Raw genomic sequence first — 10,224 nt, 5'->3', positions numbered from 1 at the left:
CTCATATTACAGTTAAGTCTTAAATGTTAATAAAAGATACAACAATGAAAGAGAAGGCTTTGAATAAACCAGTAGAACAGAGTGGAAACACTTAGCTAACGTTGCTAACAGACAACTGGGTACATTTCAGAAGGACATCAAAGCATGTAGCTTGTTAAGTGCCGCAGAATTATTGTGTGTCTGCAGTGTTTTTTCTGTTTGACCCAGGGGTTCAAATTGTGGTTGAACTCACCAACACAAAGCTAATTATCTCAGGGCATTTAGGGGTCAGAAATTCAAGTCTCTAGCTTAAGGCTATGTGTGGGGACTGACCAAGGCCCAGATGAAAACTACAATGGAGAAATAAGAAACGTGAGTGAATATGGACTAAAAACTGTGGAAAATAATAGAATGGGGAAAACTAAAGTAGAAAAATAAGAGAATGGAGCAAAAACTGCGGACTATTGTGGAGAAATAATTAGAGTTTCAGTACTGTTGCATACTAATGGGAGTGAGCAGTGTGTCATTATCACAAAGTAGCACTAGGTTGCATTTTCATCTTAAAATTACAGCTTCAAAATCACAGTTACAGTTCACAGACTTGTAATAGGGAGAACAGACTATGTAAATTTTGTACTCAACAAAGTTTTGGCTCACTGGTGAACAACACGCTGTCTGTTGCTGGGTTCTCTCGCCTGACCTGTGGAAGCTTTTTTCGCAGGACAATTTTGCCCGTTCTTTACCATGACCCTACTAACCTCTATATTTTTATTTGGTCCCTTTGTCTGGTTTTCTTTCTCCTGTCTCTCTCTCATGCTTTGAGATGTCCTGCTACTCTCCAGGTGTTGCCCTGACCCAGCCCCTGTGTCCTGTACAAGATCCTGGCCTTGTCTCATCTACACTATCATGCTTGGCCATGCTGTTTTATCTCAAATTAACTCTGCACCTACTTTTAACTCACACAGAATCACTGACCACCTCCTCCTTCCTCAGACTCATACATCACTAATATTCTACATTCACATTATTATAACCCCTTCATCTGTCATCATTTCACTTTTACTTCTGTTCTCTGTTGTGTCGCCGGTGTTGACTCGAGGAGTCTTGGTTCCTTCTAAGGTTTCTTCCTCGTGTGCTGAGGGAGTTTTTCATTGCCACTGTTGCCCCTGGCTCGCTCATAGGAGGCTTGGACCCGGATCTCTTTAAAGCTGCTTTGTGACGACTTTTTGTTGTGAAATGCACTATATAAATACAATTTGATTTGATTTGATTTGATTTTGAACACCAAAGACATTCGTTGGCTAAAGAACAAAATCTAGACACAGCTATTGATAAAGGAATAAGTTTTTATTCAAATGAAACTGGCACAGTACTTGTTTTCCAATAAGAACACAGAGGTTTCCAACCATTCTTTCTTCTTTTCTTTTTCTATTATTTTCAAATAGGTGAGAGAGCATCACACACACACACACACACTTGGATATTTACCTGAATTAACAGAATAAACTAATATAAGCTAATCTGCTTTGTCAAACACACACACTTGCCGTCACACTTCAGAAGCCCATACACACATGTTGCATATCAACATTAAGACATGGAGGTGTGTCCAGACAGCTGCACAGGTTTTTTTGGTCATTGTTATTTCCTGACCACTCTGAGTCTATCACAGTGTGTGATCTGCCGTATCTGTGACACACAGTCGTTTACCACCACAAGATTAAAACCACAGAGAGGTGAGGTGAATGTAACTGATGATCTGCCTAGAAACAAATGTACTGTGAAATTTTACAGTAAAACTGTTGAACCTGTAAAAGTTCATAGTTCTACTTTGACCTTTGTAGTTAGACCATGAACACAACTGTGAACTCTCATGATACTATAAAGTACATGGTCACCTCTTCCAGTGTTTAATGATCCTGACTGGAGATTACAGTTAAACTGTAGATGTGATACATTTTAACGGTGGCCAAATTTAAGTTTCACATTAAATCTTTTAAGCAATTCATAGTTTTATGGTGAAATTTCACAGTAAATTTTTTTCCTGGGTATTTCCAGCTTACTTGTTGAGAGAGGGGTGGGGTACATATCTGGCAAAATGAACGATTGGTTCTTGAAGTTCATTCTGGAAGCAGGAGAAATGAGTGTAAAGATCTGCTTTTTCTGCATTTTGCTGCAAGAGGGTTGCCGGTCATAAACTTTCCAACACCATGAAGAGAAGAACTCCTCTGTTGGTTTGAGGAAAGGGGAGTACGGTGGAAGAAAATCATTTAGGAAATCGTGGTTGATATTGAACCACTGTCTGACCTGGATGGGACTCACATTGTCCCACACAATGACATAGACAGACTGTCCTGTCTGTTCATGTTCCTGCTGCTCACGCCCTAACACAATATCTCGAAGATCACTCATAAAAGCCAAGAGATGTTGAGTGTTGTATGGCCCTGATGTGGCATGATGGTGGCGAACCCCATGATTGCTGATGGAAGCACATAACATGACATTGCTCCCACACTGGGCAGGGACTGCAACAATGGCTCATTGGCCAATCACATTCCTGTCTCTCCTCCTCCTTTTGGCGAGATTGAACCCAGCTTCATCCATATAAATATATTCATGTGGACGGTCTGAGGAATCCAGTTGAAACATCCTCTGCTGTATTTCATGCAACAATGAGGGTCACTTGGTGTGGGTTCAACATAGACGTCCTCCCCTGCGATGTGGCAGTCTTGCGATTCTACAAAAGAACATGCCGTTACAAAATATTGCATGCAGCACTAAGCCTACAAATGATTTAGGAAAATCATGTAATGAAAAACCTTTTTACAGATCTGTACTGAGTCGTACTGTAAACATATAAAGCAATTACCTTTTCTCCTCTCTGAATGTTTGGATTATGGTGGACACTGTGAATCTACTCAGGTTGGGCTGAATTTGAAGTCCTGCTTCCCTCATAGTCAATCCATGGACAAGAACATGGTCAATGACGGTTGTCCATATTTCATCAGAAATTATCATTCTTCGTCTCGTCCCTCCTCTTCTTCCACCTCTTCCCCTTACTCTGCCTCTCTGTTTCTATCCACAGTGAAACTTCTACGACCGGGACCCTTGTACTGGTTTATATTGGTTTCTTCACATCATTTGTCATGTGTGATCAGTTTAGAGTGGCTGTGTCTAAGTTGTGATACCGGTGCTTTATTTGAGTTTCATTTTTGCTACCTGTGCTTACCATTATGCAACCCACATGCATCACAGTGCAAAATGTGTTTTAGTGGGTGAAAATATGTTTACAAATTGTGTCTTAATAGGTGAAAAGTGCTTAAGGTTCTGCCAAATGTGTGACAATTTCAATAAATGGGTTTAGGACACAGAGAATTTGATTCAGACACCAGAGCTTTGTGTTTTAGCAGTTGAGAAAAACTGTAAAGGTAGATCAGGCACACAGCACCAAAGAAAGATTTTTCTCCACCCTCACCTTGTGACATTCATTCATTATCTGTAACCGCTTATCTAGTTCAGGGTCGCGGTGGGTCCAGAGCCTACCTGAAATCATTGGGCACAAGGCGGGAATACACCCTGGAGGGATCGCCAGTCCTTCACAGGGCAACACACACACACACTTTTGAGTCGCCAGTCCACCTACCAACATGTGTTTTTGGACTGTGGGAGGAAACTGGAGCACCCGGAGGAAACCCACGCAGACACAGGGAGAACACACCAACTCCTCACAGACAGTCACCTGGAGGAAACCCACGCAGACACAGGGAGACCACACCAACTCCTCACAGACAGTCACCTGGAGGAAACCCACGCAGACACAGGGAGAACACACCACACTCCTCACAGACAGTCACCCGGAGCGGGAATCGAACCCACAACCTCCAGGCCCCTGGAGCTGTGTGACTGCGACACCTACCTGCTGTGCCACCGTGCTGCCCACCTTTTGACATTATATTTGGAACTTTTATCTAATGTGACATGGCAAATGTAATTATTTATATATTTTGTTTAATCTGTATTCAGTACGTTTAAGTACATTTGTAGAAAATATGCCATAATCACTTTTCGTCCATGTAGATGTTTTGTTTTTTACTTATTTTCATTGAGAAAATCAACAAAACTTAACATTTGTTGAGAGATATTCCAAGCTTGAGACATAATTGAGCAGCAAGAAAATGCAGGTGTGATGTGGTGGTGGATCATACTCCGCGCTGCAGTGACACTGACGTGGTGGTAGAGTGAGTGGATCAGACACAGCAGTGTCTGCTGGAGTTTTTAAACCCTGTGTCCACTCTCTGTCCACTCTGTGAGACACTCCTCCCTCGTTGGTCCACCTTGTAGATGTAAAGTCAGCTTTAAAGGCCTGCTTAAATCTCCAGGCTGTGTAGCTTCTGGAAACTTTTTTACCGCTCCGGGTGACTGTCTGTGAGGAGTTAGTGTGTTCTCCCCGTGTCCACGTGGGTTTCCTCCGGTTGCTCCGGTTTCCTCCCACAGTCCAAAAACACACGTTGGTAGGTGGATTGGCGACTCAAAAGTGTCCGTAGGTGTGAGTGTGTGAGTGTCTGTGTTGCCCTGTGAAGGACTGGCGCCCCCTCCAGGGTGTATTCCCGCCTTGCACCCAATGATTCCATGTAGGCTCTGGACCCACCGCGACCCTGAACTGGATAAGGGTTACAGATAATGAATGAATGAATGAAAATCAAACATGAAAGTTTCTGGTCATTCTGCCATTGGAGCAGAAGGCTAAATATTCACTTGATTCCATTTTCACATTCACAGATCATTGTGTTTCATAGAAACAAGAATACTACAATAAATATAGAATTCATTGTTAACAACAAATGTGCACAGCTTCAGGAGAGAAGTAACATTTATATCAAACTTGAACCTTGAATACAATATTGATGGTAATAATAAGAATGGTATAAAATATATTACAAAAGTAACATCTGTATTGACAAATCAACTTAAGTTCTACACAATCATTTATGAACATTTAAAACTGTGTAATGAGTTTCACTATGACAAAATTCCATGACTTTTATTTCAGAATTTCTTTCTCTCATCTGCTCTTCATCTTTTCATTTTCACTGGTTGTCCCTGCCTTGTCAGTCCCGCCTGATTTTCTTCCAGCCTCATCCACTGCACTGTGCATTGTTTTCTGGTCACTCAAATTCATTCAACTCTGTCCCACTTCACTGTGGAATACTGATTCACCACAAAAATCCCCTCTATCACGTCCACCTTCAACCAGAAATGTTTTTCTGCTCTGTCCCTCTTCTCCCTGGGATACTGTCCGGTCACCCAAAAGACCAGTACTCTGTCCCTCTTCACCACGGGATACTTCCCCAGTCACGTGAACTCCCTGCCACCCACATTTTCCATATTCTGTCCCTTATCATCCTGTGAATTTTCTTCTTTAATTTTAGCATTTCCACTCTCCTGAGTTGTATCTGACTTTCCCTAGTACCTAAAGAAAAGAGACAGATCAAATCTGCAAGAAAACAGAGAAAAAATTATAACTTATGATGTGTGCATCTTATTTATGAAAATGTCAGAGCGGTGACTCACATCCAAACCTTGAAATGTAGCAATGTTACAGCTATAATCTCTAGAGTAAAAGATACTTATTAAAATAATATTCAGTGCTAAATGAGATTTAAAAACCTGAATAAAGTGGTTGTATTAACATTGTACACATTTATGTTAACAGTAACACTGTGTTGTCCTTTACTGTAAGTGCCATATTGTTTAACACATCTGTTTAGAGTGTAAACATCAGATAATAGCAACCATATATTTATATTGTGCTAAGTTCACTTACTTCAGTGTGCGTCCTGATGTTTTCCGCAGGTCTGAGAGTGCTTTCACTGACTTTCCTAGTTTATTCTCACAGAGATCCAGCTCTCTCAGATGTGAAAGGTTTGAAGTTAGAGCTGAGGTCAGAGCAGTAGTATCTGTTATACTGCATCTCCTCAGCCTGCAAACAGACATTTCATTAATCCAGAACACTACATAAATTACTCAGCATCAATTGTCATGTTACGTGATGTTGGAGTTACTTACAGTAGTTTCTGGAGTTTACACTCAGGATTCTTAATGAAAGTACAGAGCTCCTTCAGTCCTGAATCTCCTAGTGTATTCTCACTCAGATCCAGCTCTCTTAGGTGTGAGGGGTGTGTACACAGAGCTGAGGTCAGATCAGCACAGGATTCCTCCATTAAACTGTTAGCTAGACTGCAGAGAGTGAGGGATAAGGCAGAGGGATTTAAAAAAAAACAAAACTAAATATAGTGTATGAGATAAAAAAAAACATGTACAATACCAGTGAATAATATCAAATAAATAATACAATCCCACAAACATTAAATGGCCTTTTTTTATTTAAATAACATATTAAGCATAGTGTGACGTCACATGGACTGTTGTAAATATCACAAACTAACATCTTAATAAATGTTATTAATATGAATATATTAACATTAATATGAATATACTATATTTTATATTCTGCTACAACATTATCAGCTCCACACCAGCATTAATCTACTGACTGATTTAGACCTGCTCCTCTAGAACACATGTAGTTAATCCCTTTAATGAGAGAGTGTTACTCACTTCAGTTTCTCCAGTTTACTGAGAGGATTCTTCAGTAAATTACAGAGCTCTTTCAGTCCTGACATGTCTAGTTTATTCTTGTTCAGATCCAGCTCTCTCAGTTGTGAGGGGTTTAAATTCAGTGCAGAAACCAGAGCTGCACAGTCTTCAGGTTTAATACTGTCTGATTTATACAGCCTAAAGAGGGCAAATAAAAACAGAGGACATCAGGAATACTGCAGGGTAAAATGACTCAAACGTATTCTGAAAATAAAGACTCACAACTCAAGTCTTCTGCTCACTGACCCAAGGTGGCCACAACCATGGGGGTGAGCTGTTATGCTTTGTCTCTCTGTCCTTTTGATTTATGTCCTTGTGCTTTGTCTTGTTCTATTCCTCCCATGTGCTCTGTGTTTATATCAACCACGTGCTTGTGGCTCCTCATGTGATCACTTGCCACACCCCCTTCTGTCATGTGACTGATGTTATATGTGTTTCTCTTGATCTCTTGTCACGTCCCTCGTTTGTGTCACATGACTGTTCACAGGTGTCTCTCCCTGTGTGTATAAAAGCCCTGTTTCTTTGTCTTGTCTGTCTTATTGGTGTGTCATTGTCCTGATCTGTTTCTTGCTTTCGTTTATTATCTGTGTTGGGTTCTAGGTTCTCCTCTGTCTCTGTTTAGTATTAGTTTATTCTGATTTGTCACTGTGTATGTTATTAGACCCCACCTTCTACCTGCATCTGCCTTCTCCTCCCTTTCGTCCCACACTCCAGCCCTGACACGTGACACGTTTGACCCATCACTTTTGGATCTGTTTATGTTTTCACAATATTCTCTGTCTAGTGTATGTGTTTAACTATGTACTTACGTGAACTTTTCTAGTCTGTAGTGTGGATCCTGCAGTAGAGCTGAAAGCTGCTTCACTTTAATATCTTCTGTTCGTCTTTTACTGAGATCCAACTCCCTCTGTAGTAAGGGGTTACTGCCTAGAATGTGTTCAAGACACCTGCAGGCTTCCTCTGCCTCATATTCCAGCAGTCTATAGTATACAGAAGAGAACATTAATGGTTGTGTAATTCACATTTGTATCATCCCTGAGAGTCTGGAATCATATAGATGTCAACACTAACCTGGGTCAGTAAACTGTGATCTTTAGAGTGTATGAGCTAAATGAATGTTAATTTACTACATAAAAGAATACTGTGTAATAAGAGTCATAGCTAATGGAATAATGTTTAATTTTACATTTCTCACCTCAGTTTTTGCGTTTTCCCCTTAAATGTGTCAGTGAGTGCCTTCACTCCTTTGTCTCCAGGATCATTCCCTCTGAGATCCAGTTCTATTATTTGTGATGATGGGTTTAATTTTAGAGCTGAAGCCAGAGCAGTATATCCTCCTTCTGTTACACTGCAGTATTGAAGTCTAGAAAAAAATTGTTGCATTTAATGTAAGGTTATTGTGCTTTATCAGATAAACTAATGTTGGAATGTTGTATATGATGTGTTATGTGTGTCATAAAATTCTGTGTATGTCCATATTGTGCATTTACAATACTTTTTCCTAAATCAGGTCTCACCTCAGTGCTCTCAGTTTAAAGTTCTGATTTGTTAGTAGTGAACAAAGCTGCTGTACCCCAGAGTCTCCTACTCTATTGTTACTCAGATCTAGTTCTTCCAAATGTGAAGGGTTTGAACACAAAGCTTTTGAGAGAGCAGCACATCCTCTCTCTGTATTACTGATGCTCTGTAACCTGTAAATACAAAGTAATACTGGAGTTAAGACTAAGCCAAAATATATATTCATTCATTTCCTGTAACTGCTTCATCCAGTTCAACATTGCAGTGGGTCAGGAGCCTACCCAGAATCATAGGATGAATGGTGGGAATAAACCATAGACAAGGCACCACACGTGCAGTCACACAAACACACCTATGGACACTCTGCACAGACAATCCACCTAACAACAACTGTTTTTAGACTGGAGGAGGAAAAGGAGGACCTGGATGAAACCCACACACACATGGGGATGACACATAGTCACCAGAGGTAGCAACTGAACCCTGAAACCCAGGATCCTGGAGCTGTGTGTCAGTGTCACTACCTGCAGCACCACTGTGCAGCCCTGGTTTAAATATATTTACACTTGTCACAATTGAAGGAGGATGAGGAGATGGCCGTACACACAAGGAAGATTTATTTAAAGAAAACCAAGGCAAACACAACAAACAGAAAACAAACAGGAGCAGGGAGGGAAGAAAAACTAGAACTCAGTGGAACATAACATAACTGTGAACTGGTAGTAATGTGTAAGACAACAAACAAAGAAACATCTACACACACAAGAACCGACAAAGGAAAACTGAAACAAAGGGACTGTATACACACAGAGCACTGACAAGGAACACCTGGGGACAATAACGAGAGGGCAGGACTACAAAGGAGACTCAGACGAGAGGGCGGAGCTAAGGCAGGACTAGGGCCGAGACAGGAAGAATAAACAGAGCCATGTGCTAAATGAGCACATGGCTAGGAAAACAAACACAGGACGTGACAATATTCATATGTACATTTCAAACAAAATTTGAATGTGGAGATTTCATACATTGGTTTGTTATCCTCTACCACTGTGTTTACAGGAAAATAAATTATTCATTTAGTTCTACAACCACTTAATCCTCTACTGCAGGGGCGTCCAAACGTTTTTCAAAGGGGGCCAAACTTGATCATATCAAAACTCTTAAGGGCCAGGCTCTCTTTCCAAAATATTCTTCATAAATAGTTTATATTTATTTATTAAACAGTTTATATTTATGAACTACTGAATTTTATTTTAGAGCATTAACTGCTGCAGGAAATCAAAAGAGTGTAAAATCCAACATTTTACTGAAGATACATCCCTCTCTCTGTAAATCACTGCTTCTCACTGTCAACTTTGCTTCTTTTTTTTTTCTTTTTTTTTTTTGCTGCAGCCATCACCAAATGTTCTGTGAATTACTTTTCTGGCCCAGAGAAATGAGTGATGATTAAGTTTAGCTTTGTTCATTACACAGTGGTGCGATATGTCTGCAGAGAGTGAGGGATAAGGCAGAGGGACTAGAAAAACAAAACTAAATATGGTGTATGAGATAAAAAAACATGTACAATCCAGAAAACTACATAAATCACTCAGCATCAATTTACATGATGTTGGAGTTACTTACAGTAGTTTCTGGAGTTTACACTCAGGATTCTTAATGAAAGTACAGAGCTCTTTCAGTCCTGAATCTCCTAGTGTATTCTCACTCAGATCCAGCTCTCTCAGGTGTGAGGGACTTCTACACAGAGCTGAGGTCAGAGCAGTAGTATCTGTTATACTGCATTTCTTCAGCCTGCAATAAGACATTTCATTAATCCAGAACACTACATAAATCACTCAGCATCAATTGTCATGTTACGTGATGTTGGAGTTACTTACAGTAGTTTCTGGAGTTTACACTCAGGATTCTTAATGAAAGTACAGAGCTGTTTCAGTCCTGAATCTCCTAGTGTATTCTCACTCAGATCCAGCTCTCTCAGGTGTGAGGGACTTCTACACAGAGCTGAGGTCAGATCATCACAGGATTCCTCCATTAAACTGTTAGCTAGACTGCAGAGAGTGAGGGATAAGG

General features: G+C 40.4%; 1 protein-coding gene across 1 annotated transcript in view; it reads right to left on the bottom strand.

Moving 5' to 3' along the window:
* Positions 1-4,888: 4,888 nt before the first annotated feature.
* The window catches only part of LOC136668111 (protein NLRC5-like), an 83,871-nt gene continuing 78,535 nt past the window's right edge, over positions 4,889-10,224 (bottom strand). Inside the window, 9 exon segments of the mRNA XM_066645381.1 lie at positions 4,889-5,473; positions 5,804-5,959; positions 6,046-6,216; positions 6,598-6,774; positions 7,446-7,616; positions 7,832-7,999; positions 8,154-8,327; positions 9,778-9,945; positions 10,032-10,202. Of these exon segments, the coding sequence (XP_066501478.1) occupies positions 5,443-5,473; positions 5,804-5,959; positions 6,046-6,216; positions 6,598-6,774; positions 7,446-7,616; positions 7,832-7,999; positions 8,154-8,327; positions 9,778-9,945; positions 10,032-10,202 (1,387 nt within the window). The 3' untranslated portion in view covers positions 4,889-5,442.

The sequence above is a fragment of the Hoplias malabaricus genome, chromosome 15, assembly GCF_029633855.1.
Source record: "Hoplias malabaricus isolate fHopMal1 chromosome 15, fHopMal1.hap1, whole genome shotgun sequence".
Classification (NCBI taxonomy): domain Eukaryota; kingdom Metazoa; phylum Chordata; class Actinopteri; order Characiformes; family Erythrinidae; genus Hoplias; species Hoplias malabaricus.
The sequence above is the reverse complement of the archived record's forward strand: the minus strand, read 5'-3'. Positions and strand labels throughout refer to the sequence as shown.